The sequence below is a fragment of the Rhinolophus sinicus genome, linkage group LG02 (genome assembly GCF_036562045.2).
Source record: "Rhinolophus sinicus isolate RSC01 linkage group LG02, ASM3656204v1, whole genome shotgun sequence".
Taxonomy (NCBI): domain Eukaryota; kingdom Metazoa; phylum Chordata; class Mammalia; order Chiroptera; family Rhinolophidae; genus Rhinolophus; species Rhinolophus sinicus.
In genome coordinates this window covers 68,558,111-68,571,354 of record NC_133752.1, presented here as the reverse complement: position 1 = coordinate 68,571,354, position 13,244 = coordinate 68,558,111, and the positions used below count along the sequence as shown (strand labels likewise).

Sequence of the window (13,244 nt, the reverse complement as noted above, 5' to 3'; positions counted from 1 at the left end):
GTTAGAAAGTGAAGTACATTTTAGTTATTAGAGTATTTATTGATACAGTTACATGAGAAAAATGAGTTCTGGTAAGATTTTACTTTAAGCTTTTACCAGTAATCATATGCTTTTATTTTTTTGTTTAAATACTTAAAGATAATAAGTATTTAAGTATTTTAAAGAAAAGATGACATATGTTATCTTCTCTCCAAAGACATCCCAATGATTCAAACTGGATTTAGGTAGTATTCAAACTGGAATTTTCTTAGTAAAGTGAAAGACCTGATTTGCTTTATGTGTATTGCCTTTTTTTAAAAAAGGTTTTATTGGGGAAGGGGAACAGGACTTTATTGGGGAACAGTGTGTACTTCCAGGCCTTTTTTCCAAGTCATATTGTTGTCCTTTCAATCTTAGTTGTGGAGGGTGCCGTTCAGCTTCAAGTTGTTGTCCTTTCAGTCTTAGTTGTGGAGGGCGCAGCTCAGCTCCAGGTCCAGTTGCCGTTGCTAGTTGCAAGGGGTGCAGCCCACCATCCCTTGCGGGAGTCGAACTCTTGTGGTTGAGAGGACACGCTCCAACCAACTGCACTATCTGGGGGCTCAGCAGCAGCTCAGCTCAAGGTGCCGTGTTGAATCTTAGTTGCAGGGGGCGGAGCCCACCATCCCTTGTGGGACTTGAGGAGTTGAACTGGCAACCTTGTGGTTGAGAGCCCACTGGCCCATGTGGGAATCGAACCGGCAGCCTTTGGAGTTAGGAACATGGAGCTCTAACGGCCTGAGCCACCGGGCCGGCCCCTGTATTGCCTTTTTGAAAATTACTGTTTGTTCCTTTAGCTCTTAAGAAGTTTAGATCAGTTTTTACAAGTCTGTGTGTCAGGCATTCACTGTGCAAAAGTGCTTTAATTTTTTTCTTCTGAAAATACATCATTATTGTTATTCCTTTTTCTAAATCCATATTAACCTTAACAAAACAGTTATGTAACAACAATGACAACTTCCTTTAAAAAAGTCCCTTTTCTTAACCATACTGTTGTCTCACTTTGACTGGTTTACATGACCTTTTTCTGACTTTGGTTCCATGATTAGAATTTGGATATTTAAACTTGTGGATCAGTGATAAATAGACATAGGAAAGGTAGGGCAAGAAATGCAGGTCAGTATATGTGACAGGATTTAAAATGTATTTACAGGGGCCAAAGTTAATAATTGTTACCTCTCATTTCTCATGCTCTTTATTGTGTAAAATTGGAACTTTAGAATGTTAGAACTGGAGTGGAACTTATAAATTATTTTATCTAGCTCCTTTGTAGATGAGGAAATTGATTACATGGCTGCTCAGAGACCACAGCTAGTTACTAGCATGTATGGAATGCAATACTCTCTAACAATGTGTCTTTAAAATACTCTCCTTTACATAAAACTGAGTGGTTTTATTTATAGAATAAAAACCTCTTAAGCCAACGCTGAAAACAGTTTCGCACATTTATTCATTTGTAGCTTAGAAAAATTTAATTTGACTATTAAACTTCTCCAAGTTGATTTTAGATATTTGGAGGGAACTTTGTTTTGCCATTATTTATTAAAGCATAAAAAACAAACAAGAAACACTATTCTTTTTATAATGGAATTACTTTTATTTGTCTAGAAAGTGTAATTGTGCTGATGAGTGGATTTTTGTCAGAGATTTCTAGATCTCTAAAGTGTCTTCAAGTTCTAAGATTTTTTGATTCCTGAATTTTCTAAAAGTATTTGCATAATCGATTAGGGTCATAGGGATATTTAACATATTATAAATTGAAGTTGTCTCATTTTTAAGGTGAAAATATGAATTTGAAAATAACTTTTATTTAAATTATCTGATAGGTTAAACCTTCTCTTGATGAAGCTTTTGTCATCCAAGAACAGAATGTTGCACTGAATTTCATTGGTTCAAGAGGGGCAAAGCCTGGTGTCACTAAAGAGAAAAGAATTAAATATGCAAAAGAAGTCTTACAAAAAGAAATGCTCCCTCATGTTGGTGTCAGTGATTTTTGTGAGACTAAAAAGGCTTATTTCTTGGGGTATGTTAAATTTCTTTGCTTTAAGTTCTTTGCAAAATATATAGTTGAAATAGAGTTTTTCTTAAAGCTAAAAATGCCAAAAATGATATTTTATATATATATATATATATATATATATATATTTTAAAAAGCCAAAACCATGTGTTTTCTTTCTCATGTCTTTCTTTTTTTTAAGGTACATGGTTCATAGGTTGCTTCTAGCAGCCTTGGGTAGAAGAGAATTAGATGACAGAGATCACTATGGAAACAAAAGATTGGATCTTGCTGGGCCACTACTTGCATTCTTATTTAGAGGGTAAGATGTTACAGAATGATATCGTTAAAAGTAGAGAGATTTCACTTTCGATTGGCCATTGTACGTGGAGGTGCTAAACTATGTTGGCATCCATACGGGGTACATGTAAAGGTAGCTATGTTTTCTTTGCTACTTGCCCAGATTTAGTTCTGCTTCATGTCTGAGAATTTCAACTTTGTGAAGACAATTTATTACAGTCCATGGTTTCATTTTTTTTATTTCTCTGTTAGGCATTTGAGAAGCTGAATTATTGCCTTGATTTTCTAAGAGCTGATATTGGGATTATTATTAGTTCTGCTTTTACATTTTATAAAAACACACAAAAGCTGGAGGGAAATCTATCAAAATATTAGCAGTTGTTGTCTCACAGTATTGGGGTTGTATGTGATTTTTATTTTATTCTTGACATGTTTTTATGTTTTTCATATTTTCTATGATGAACACAGTACTTTTATAATTAGAAAAGTTATTTTTAAAAATAAATATAGACAATTTAATGAAATGATATTAGCAATGTTTTGTGCATGCTCTGTTTTTAGTGTGTTATAAATTAGCGTTTTTCAACTTTTTTTTATCTCCCCACTAAGGAGCCTCTTTTGACATTTTTTCCCCAGTTGGCTCCCCTCATGTATGTTTGTGTACTGCGTGTCCGTATATCTGTGCTTTATATATAAAAAGTGATAACACCTCCCTCCCTCTACTCCAGCCACTTTTCGCCCCTTGTGGGCCGTATTGTCTCTGTTGAAAATGCATGCTGTAGACCTTTACCTGTTTAATACAATACCGTTTTATTTGGCAGCATGTTTAAGAATTTGCTTAAAGAAGTGCGGATCTATGCACAGAAGTTTATTGATCGAGGAAAGGATTTTAACTTGGAGTTGGCAATTAAAACAAGGATTATATCTGATGGCCTAAAATATTCTTTAGCTACTGGAAACTGGGGTGACCAAAAAAAAGCTCATCAAGCCAGAGCTGGAGTATCTCAGGTAAGGATTTGACGATGACTGTAGGCTTCATAGGAAAATGTTGTGGGACTAATACATTCTTTCATTCATCGGACTAAATTATTTTGTTCCACAGCCCCCCCTTCAGATGTAAAATGCTGGTAGCTTTTGTATTATGAAAATGAAATTTTTCTTAAATTAGTTATAAACATTACTAAGAGAGACTTAAGGTTTTGTCTTGCATCAAGATAGTTAATAAATTAGAATAGGTGCTTGCGAGGTGAGACAGTCCATGTTGGTGAAATTTCCATGTCTTGAAAGCTCCATATTAGAAGCTGATCCAGAGAATAAATGGTCATCCTCTTCCTTTGTTGTAAAATATAGTACTTTTCACACTGTGATTTCTCTCTGTTCGCCTGTTGTATGTGTAAGTGACCGAAATAACTACTCTCAAATGGAATAACGGGGACTGTCTCACTACGCATTTTAACTTTTTTCTATTTACTTTTCATGTAAGATTAAAACTCTATAATGCACATGTCTAGCTTTATGGAATATTTTGGGAGAGTCTCCTCCTCTTTGCCTCTTTTTTTTTTTAACTAGCCTATACCAGCATCACTTGATTAATTTGGCATTCAGACACCAACTTTAAGCTCCTGAGTCCTAGAAACCCAGGTGACCTGAAAAATTGTGGGAGACTGCTGATAGCACAGTTAAATTTCTAGTTCCTTTTAAAGAACTAAGAATTTATCGAATATACATGGTTTTTGTGATGTTGGATTCACAGCCATGAATGAGATACTGTTCCAGCCCTCGGAGCTCACCATCTATCAGAGGAAACAGATTCATCCATATACAGCTCATTTACTGTCGTGAGCTGCCTTAGGATAAATGCCATGTTGCCAGTTCAGTTTAGTGTGTGGTTATTGGGACTTACAATGTGCCAGGCACTCTGCCTGCCACACATTGGAGATGCAAAGGTGAATAAAACATGATCCATGATCTTTAGTAGTTTTCAGTCTGTACTCATACACAGAGGGAAACAGATAGTTACAACATGGTACAGTAAGTATTATAGTGAGGTAGCATAACTGCTCTGTGGCAATGCTGGAGCAAGGCATTTAGCATCATCAGAGGGGAAAAAGGGGTCTTTTTTTAGGAGGTAACGTCTGAGCTGAATCTTGAAGGGAAACTGGGAAATAGTCCAAGCCTGGGAGGCGTGTAAAACTAGTGGCTCACAGAAAAACTGGAGAAAATGTTTTGATATCCTGAAGAAAGGGACAGAGGCAGGAAAGAGCATGTGTATGTGTGAGGAGATAGAGCAGTCTAGGGTTTTCAAATCAAAGTGGGAGAGTTGGGAAGATGGGGTTGGAAAGGGAAGTCGAAAACAGCTCACAGAGGGAGACTACTTTTTTTTTTTTTTTAAAGGTAGATCCACGGTAATTGGCAGTGTGGAGAAAAGACTTGAGAAGGGTAAAGTTGGTGGCAGGGAGATTGTTGCAACGGGCTGAGTGGGAGATGATTAGGGCCTGGACAAGAGCAGTCTTACAGAGATGAGAGTAGAGTCAAATTTGAATATATTTAGGAAGCAAGTTTTGTAAGACTTTGTGATTGATTAGTTGAATGGTGGAAAACTCCGTACAGCACAGAAAAGAGAACAGTTCTTCCTGGAGGTGGGTCAGATGGCTTTTATAGAGGTGGTAACATTTCCCCAGGCAGATCAGAATGGGGAAGGGCATTCCATTCTGTGGTAATAGCATGGTCAGAGGTGTAGAGGTGAGAGGGTTTTTGGCATTGTGGATAGCGTTTGGGAGAATAATAGGGGAAGGTTGTTTGGGACTTCAGAGGAGAACTTGAATGTCATGGTCCTCTGTAGTGGGCGGGGACCTGTTTAAAATTTTTTAAATGGGTAAGTGATGTGAACATATCTGTTTTAATAATTCTGGTACCTGAGGAAGGTAGGTAGGAGGGGACATGGCAGGGACTTAGGAGGTGATGGCAGTAGTATAGGTAAGAGGGAAGGGGCTGGTGTATTGCTGTGACATTGGAAATGGAGGGGGTGGGATTTTTGAGAAAATTTGAAAATAGAATTGACAGGATATGTTTATTGATGTGTGAAAGGAGGAAGTCAGAGGCAGAAACAACTTTGAAATTTCCGGATTGGGATATTAAGGGGACAGTGATGCCATTAGCCATGACAGGAGACTCGGAAGAGGATGGAGGTGTGGATTGTTGTAGGCCTGGGGAAGATGGTGATTTGTTATCAGGTATATTGAGCTGGTGTTGCTTGCTTTATATCTCTTAATGTTAACCTTACTTATAAGTATTACCTTGCCTAATATCCTGTAAGTATTGAATATCCTTGTTGGATTCAAAGGCCTCAGCTTGGAAAAAGTACTGCGTTGGATTAGTGATGTCTGCTGTGGTCAGAGGAATGTGAGTTGGTAGCATTTAACACGTACTGAATGCCGATGTATCCAAGTACTGTTCTGGGTACTGGGATGCAACAGAGAACAAAACAAAGAAATGAAAAATCCCCACCCTTGCAACCAATGTCCTAGTGATTGGAGACAGACCATAAAGAAAACAGTGGTGTGTATGTTAGACCTGTACATCACGTATTTGCTGTCCCTGTTGTAAGGGATAGTTAAGTTATGGAAGTTTTGGAAGTGAACAAGATTATCCGGGGAAAAGATGGAGAAAGTGGGGATGGGAACAGTTTAACACTCACTGGATTAAATGTAAACATGTGACTTTGCCTCATTCTAGTATTTGCCAAAAATGCGATATTGTGAGTAACAGAAATGCCTAGACTTTAAAGATTTGCCATTGTTTTCTAGGTATTAAACCGCCTGACTTTTGCATCTACTCTTTCTCACCTGCGTCGTTTAAATTCTCCTATCGGTAGAGATGGCAAGCTAGCAAAACCGAGACAGTTGCATAATACATTGTGGGGAATGGTGTGTCCTGCTGAGACCCCAGAGGTAATGCATTAGAATTTATGTTCAGAACAAAAAGTTTGCCAGTAATTACGTAGGATATAATTACTTTCAGAATTGAATTTTTATTTAACTATGCAGTGTGGTTTAGAATGAAGATACAATTTATAATTTTGTTCTTAGAAAGTAAGAGTAAATTCTAAGATCAAATTGAAAGAAAAATGTTTATGGAAGAGAATTTTGATAAGGCATGTTAAATCAGTATGAATAATACTTTGTTTTTTATTCCAAGGGCCATGCTGTAGGACTCGTGAAGAATTTAGCTTTGATGGCTTATATTTCAGTTGGATCTCAACCTTCTCCAATTCTGGAATTTTTAGAAGAGTGGAGTATGGAAAATTTAGAAGAAATTTCTCCTGCAGCTATTGCTGAGTGTGTATAGAAGCAATTTTCTAAAAGCTATTTTTAATCTTTTGTTATAGCTTAGTATAGGGTAACTAAGTCCAAAATGCTTTGGGTTTTTGTATTTTAGTGCAACCAAGATTTTTGTTAATGGCTGCTGGGTTGGAATACATAAAGATCCTGAACAACTCATGAACACTCTAAGGAAATTGCGGCGTCAGATGGACATCATTGTGTCTGAAGTAAGAGTCTTTAATTAACTAAGAGGGTATGACCTGTGGGATTTCTGAACAAGGAGTAAGAAGACTAGAGAAAGTTGTCTTTCCATTGGCATCTTTCTTTAATTGGTTTCCCTTAAGTTGTAAAGTATACTGTCAAAAGTCTAGGTGATGTTTTGAGCTAAATTCAATTAGTATAAACTATTGCTTGCTTTACTGCTTTAGATGTATACTTCTAAAAATTTGACATGTAATTTAAGTTACGAAATTATATTTTAGAACTCAAATTATATTTCAAAGTAATAGGAATTCTTTTGAGGATCTTTTTGTGAAGCTGACAATACCTTTAAAAAGGGAACGATCATCTCTGATTCTTTGTCTGAATCCAGAGGTTCATTCATAAGCTGTGATACATCTCTAATAGATGCTGTTATAGTTACATGGATATTGAAATGCTTTGAGATAAGGATGGATTTATTTTAATCATTAAAATATAGTATGGTATTTTAATGTAATATAAAATTTATTCCCCAAAATAGGGCTTTTGCTTTTAGTGTACTGTCTTAAGGGACAGGGCTCAGGCTTTGATTCCCCCACATCTACCCTTGGGGTCTGTCTAGGTAAAAGTGGATTTGGAGGGAAACTGTAATACACTTAAGCCAGTAACCGGCCTCCTTTCTACCTAGCAAAGCAGAGAGAGTTTGGTTGCTCCAGGCCTTCCTTTAGCAGGCAGGCCCTGGGTTTGGGCCCAGGCGTATTCACAGCGTGAAGGCAGGAAGAGCATGACTTCACTTGAGGGCAGGCAGGGCTAAGAGAAAGCCTAAGAACCAAAACTGGCTATACTTTTTATGACTAAGAACTTCGTCAATGCCATATTTTTCTGCTGAGAGTCTTCTTCAGCTTTTCTGTGCTCTCTAAGGAAAAGTTAAATTCTTCATACTGTTTTAAGCCTTTTTACTTTTCCATGGGCTCATTCTCTAACCTGAAATATTTGTGCTTGCTGTCCCTCATGCCTCCTCAAAGACAGACAGTAGGGAGAAGGGTGTGTTTATTACTTTTTTCAGGTAAATCTCACTTATTCTGCAAAAATAGTAACTCTCATCTCCTTCAGGATACCTTACTTGACAACTCTTCCCCCCCCCCCCATTTGATTTGGATCAGAGGTTGGCAAACATTTTCTGTAAAGGCCTGATATTAAATATTTTAGGCTTTGTTTACCATACAGTGTCTGTTGCGTGTTCATCCTTGCTGTTGTAATGAAAAGCCGCTATGGACAATATGAGAACCAATAAAACTTAATTTACAAAAACAAATGGCAGATGAGGGCAGATTTGGCCTGTAGGCTGTTCACTGACCCCCTTATGTAGATCTCTGTGACTATAGTAACTACTGGTGGCATATTTACTTAAATACTTCTGATAGAATATTTGTACTAGATAGTAACTGTTGATTGATTTGCCTGCCTCACTACATGAGCAGCTCCTCAGAGACAGGGAACATGTCTCCTCAGACTGCATTTTCAGCTCTGAGCATGGTGCCTGACATAGAGTAGATATTGAGTGTTTGTTGAACATTATAAATGGACCTGTGTCCTTGGATTGGACAGTTTATTGGAGAGAGATGTTAGGAGCCTGTACGTGGGAGAATTGTATGTTTCAGGAATGTAGTACTTTTCCTTCATAATTTCTGATAACCAGAGGTTCTCGTTTTACCCATTTCTAACTTTAGTTTTCTGTTGGACGTGTTAGCTTTCCTGTCACTAGTCCTGTCTAGACTACTAAAGAACACCTGTTTCCTTTGGAACACAAGGTACTGTTTGGCCTTTGAGGAGACAACAGCTCAATCTGTGTCCTCTTGTTAAGATAATAGAGCTGTATTCTATTAGGAATTCTCTAAAGATTCAAGGGAATGCCTTTGAAAGCATTGTCTTTTCTTGGACTCGAGGATGCCCGTCAGGGTGTTTTTGCTCACAGACACAGTGTTTCTGCTCAGCTTGTTTCCCAAGGACAGGAAGTGGGCTAAGAACGAGGAAAATTTTCTTGTTCTTGGCTTTGACTCTTTAGTTTTGGAGAACGTGGTGTTTTTGATAAAGCTTTTATGATTGTCTATTGTTTTTAAACTGAGTAATCCAAATCTTTTCCTTTCCTAAATAAACCCAATATTTTCTTTAATAGAAGTATCCAGATAAGATTTCATTTTTTTAAAAATACTTTCGTGGAGAAATACCAATCTATTTTTCCATTTCCCAACTCATTGGCAAGTCATTTCATAGTTGACTTCCAGGATTATATATTAGATCTAGAAAATTCACTTGAAATTCTTATTTCCTTTTTTACTTATTTCTTTATATATAGGTACTTCAGGTTCTGCAGTGCTTTTAATAATTATTATGTTCTTTATTGCAAAATTTCCCAAAATATTTTTGTTATTTTCTGGGAATATATTTTTTAGCACTGTCCATTAGAAATATGTGAACTATATATGCAATTTAAATTTTTCTAGTAGCCTTACTAAAAAAGTAAAACACAGGTGAAAATAATTTTGATAATATATTTTATTTCACTCGATACATCCAAAATATTACTATTTCAACATATAATCAATATAAATATTAACGAAAAATTTTACAGTATTTGTTTTTCCTGGTACTATCTTTGAAATCCAGTGTGTAGTTTATACTTACAGAATATCTCAGTTCAGAATGGCCGCAATTGAAGTGCCTAGTAGTGACATGTGGCTAGGGACCACTGTAGTGGACAGCTAGCCTGTAAGCCATTTGATAGGTGAGTATGACAAGTCAGGCTTATTACTGGGAAAGTATGATCAAAGGCAAAGTGAAATAGGGCTGGTTATAGAGTGAAGTATATGTGATTATCAAAGAAGCAAAATAAGAAATTATCATTTACCAGTGTTTGTGATACCAAAAATATATGTTTACTTTACCTTGCATTATTACCAGATACTGTCCAGCTCTATAATTACCAAAGTTAGATATTTATTCTTTATAAATTTTAAATTATACCTAGGTTTTTAGTATATTGAACTATGATAAACTAAGATTTGTCCATTTTATTTGGCAGTTGGGTGCTTCAGAAATTTATTAGGCATTTTATTGTATTTTTAGCTAAGCCTTAATGATAGAGAGAAAATAAAAGTTCATGTCTTTTTATTTCTAGGTGTCTATGATCAGAGACATTCGAGAGAGGGAGATTCGGATCTATACAGATGCAGGCCGTATTTGTAGACCACTTTTGATTGTGGAAAAACAAAAGCTACTTTTGAAGAAGAGACATATCGATCAATTAAAAGAGAGAGAATATAACAACTACAGGTAAGTACATGCAGTGAGAAAAAAAATTGAGACATAATTCACATACCATAAAATTAATGCTTTTAAACTATACAATTCAGTGTTTTTTAGTAGTTTCACAAGATTGTGCAACCATCGTTACTATCTAATTCCAGAACAAATTCATCGCCCCCAAAAGAAGGTCTGTACTTATTAGCAGTAACATTTGTTTTTCTTAATTTTTATTATCAAGTAAGGGATGTATAGGGTTTTGTTTAAGCATGAAAGTCTTTATGACATGTTCAAGTCCAGTAATAATAAGTAATATATATATAGCATATAATATAATCTGAACAATATAATAAATAAAATATTTAATAAAAAAGGTGAACCTGCTTTAAAATTTATTTTTAATAATTTATGAATGTATATATAATTTAATTGTAAAAAAAATTCAAGCGATATATGTAATACAAATATATAATAGCCCCCAATTCATACTGTCCTCTTTAAAAGTAAATACTGTTAACAATTGGGTATATATTCCTCCAGACCTTATTCTGTGCATTTATATATTCACCCCCTGCCCCACAAGTAGTTTCTTTAGAACAAAGCAAAACAAACTAATAACAGTTATGTTCAGCAGCTTGCTTTTTTGCCACTGTTAACAATAATAATGCCTGTTTTGGAACTCTTTCTATATCAGTACAATAGATACAGTAATGTTCTTTATTAAGTAGGGTGGCTAGTTAAAATAGTTTAGGAAATGAGAAAATTAAGTGAATTCTTCTTTTTTAGTTGGCAGGATCTTGTGGCCAGCGGGGTAGTGGAATATATTGATACTCTAGAGGAAGAAACAGTGATGCTTGCAATGACTCCAGATGATTTACAGGAGAAGGAAGTAGCTTATTGTTCCACATACACACACTGCGAGATTCATCCATCCATGATTCTTGGTGTCTGTGCATCTATTATTCCCTTTCCTGATCATAACCAGGTTGGTAGCTGTTTTGAACTTCTGATTTGTGAGGAATTCAGGGAAGTAGAATAAAAGTTAGAGGTTAGTCTACAGTTTTTAAAGAGAAGCCTTTTAATGAAAAGACCGAACTCCTGCAGAATCCGCATTTAACATGCTTATTTTTTTTTTTTTTTTTTAAAGATTTTATTGGGGAAGGGGAACAGGACTTTATTGGGGAACAGTGTGTACTTCCAGGACTTTTTTCCAAGTCAAATTGTCCTTTCAATCTTAGTTGTGGAGGGTGCCATTCAGCTTCAAGTTGTTGTCCTTTCAGTCTTAGTTGTGGAGGGCGCAGCTCAGCTCCAGGTCCAGTTGCCATTTTCTAGTTGCAGGGGGCACAGCCCACCGTCCCTTGTGGGAGTTGAACTGGCAACCTTGTGGTTGAGAGGACACGCTCCAACCAACTGAGCCATCCCAGAGGCAGCTCAGCTCAAGGTGCCGTGTTCAATCTCAGTTGCAGGGGGCAGAGCCCACCATCCCTTGTGGGACTCGAGGAGTTGAACTGGCAACCTTGTGGTTGAGAGCCCACTGGCCCATGAGGGAATCGAACCGGCAGCCTTTGGAGTTAGGAGCATGGAGCTCTAACCGCCTGAGCCACCGGACCGGCCCTAACATGCTTATTCTTGTGTTTCACTGTTAAGAGCCATAATTGGTTATTCCAAATGTTAACACTTACCTTTCAGAAAAAAAAACCCACAAACTTTACCTACCATATTTCTGATTTATTGTAGTACCCTGTAGAGTATATTCCTTTAGAAATAATTTTCATTGAATTTGCTTTTCATTTCTGTCTTTAGTCCCCTAGAAACACATACCAGTCTGCTATGGGTAAGCAGGCCATGGGAGTTTATATCACCAATTTCCATGTTCGTATGGATACATTGGCCCATGTTCTCTATTATCCTCAAAAACCACTTGTGACTACACGGTCTATGGAATATCTACGATTCAGAGAGCTGCCAGCGGGTATGTTCAGTTTTGTTTTACATTTTTTAAGATAATCTCTATGCTTAAGGCACTTTTCTGGTTACTTAGGAAGGTTAATATAATGCATACGTCACAGTCTCTCTATTTTCATGGAATTTATAATGTGATGGGAAACATGATCACAATTAAATGAAAAGGAAGATATGTGGAAAGTGTTATGTACAGGTTCCTTTGGAAGCACAGAATGAACGAAATGATTGATTCCTGTTGGAAGTCCAGAGCCAGCTTCATGGGGGAGGTAGCATTTTAGACTAAAGTTGATGAAAGGGTATTTGAATTTGAGAGATGGTTTGAACAAGGGCCTAGATGTATGAATGCACGAGACATGGGAGCAGTCAGTAATCGCGTCAGGTTAGCATGGCTGGAGTGTAAATGCCTGGGAGTGAAGCTCGGTCTCACAGTGTGGAGGGGAGCAGTTTGAATGTCATTTTGAGAACGTAGAACATTCAGCATTCTAAGTACTATAATTAGAAATTTACTTTAGGAGTATCATTTTGGCAGTTGTGTAGGGGGAAGATTAGAGTCAGATGAGATGTTAGTAGGGAGATAATTTAGACCTTTTTGCGGTGGTCTAAGTGAGAAATGGTAAGGTCCTAAAGAAATGAAAAAGTGAACCTCTCTGCTGTCGCCTTTCTAAGTTCTAAAAAAAGAGAAATGAAAAAGTAAGGGATGAGATACCTGTTGGAATACACTTAATAGGATTTGATGACTGATGGGATGTGGAACGATGAAGAGAGGGAAGAAAGGAATTGGAAATATTATTGGTGTTTCTGGCTTGGGTGATCAAGAAGAGAGAAGCACTCTTAGCAAGTTTGGGAACACTTAGAAAAAGAATTAGGTTTTAGAGGTAAGATAAATTCAGCTTTCAACATGTTGATTTTGAGTTGCTGCCCAGAACATCTAAGAAATAGTCTTTCAATAGTGAGTTGCAAACATGGTTTGAAAGAATGTCAAATCTAGAGCAGTGACGTTTTTGGTATGTTAATGGTAATTATAGGTTACTATGAAATTGCTAAGGGAAAATTCAGAGTGACAGTAAAGCCAGAGCAGATAGAACTTGAGGCACCAGGAAAAGAAATCAGGAGAAGGATATGAGACGGAGCTGATGAGGAGA

General features: G+C 36.8%; 1 protein-coding gene across 1 annotated transcript in view; it reads left to right on the top strand.

The window, feature by feature from the left end:
* Positions 1-13,244, top strand: part of POLR2B (RNA polymerase II subunit B) — a 43,333-nt gene that overhangs the window by 16,786 nt on the left and 13,303 nt on the right. Inside the window, exons 8-16 of the mRNA XM_019740119.2 lie at positions 1,842-2,038; positions 2,214-2,333; positions 3,133-3,319; positions 6,118-6,261; positions 6,509-6,648; positions 6,749-6,860; positions 10,013-10,167; positions 10,924-11,122; positions 11,941-12,109. Of these exons, the coding sequence (XP_019595678.1) occupies positions 1,842-2,038; positions 2,214-2,333; positions 3,133-3,319; positions 6,118-6,261; positions 6,509-6,648; positions 6,749-6,860; positions 10,013-10,167; positions 10,924-11,122; positions 11,941-12,109 (1,423 nt within the window). The remainder of the gene's footprint in view (positions 1-1,841; positions 2,039-2,213; positions 2,334-3,132; positions 3,320-6,117; positions 6,262-6,508; positions 6,649-6,748; positions 6,861-10,012; positions 10,168-10,923; positions 11,123-11,940; positions 12,110-13,244) is intronic.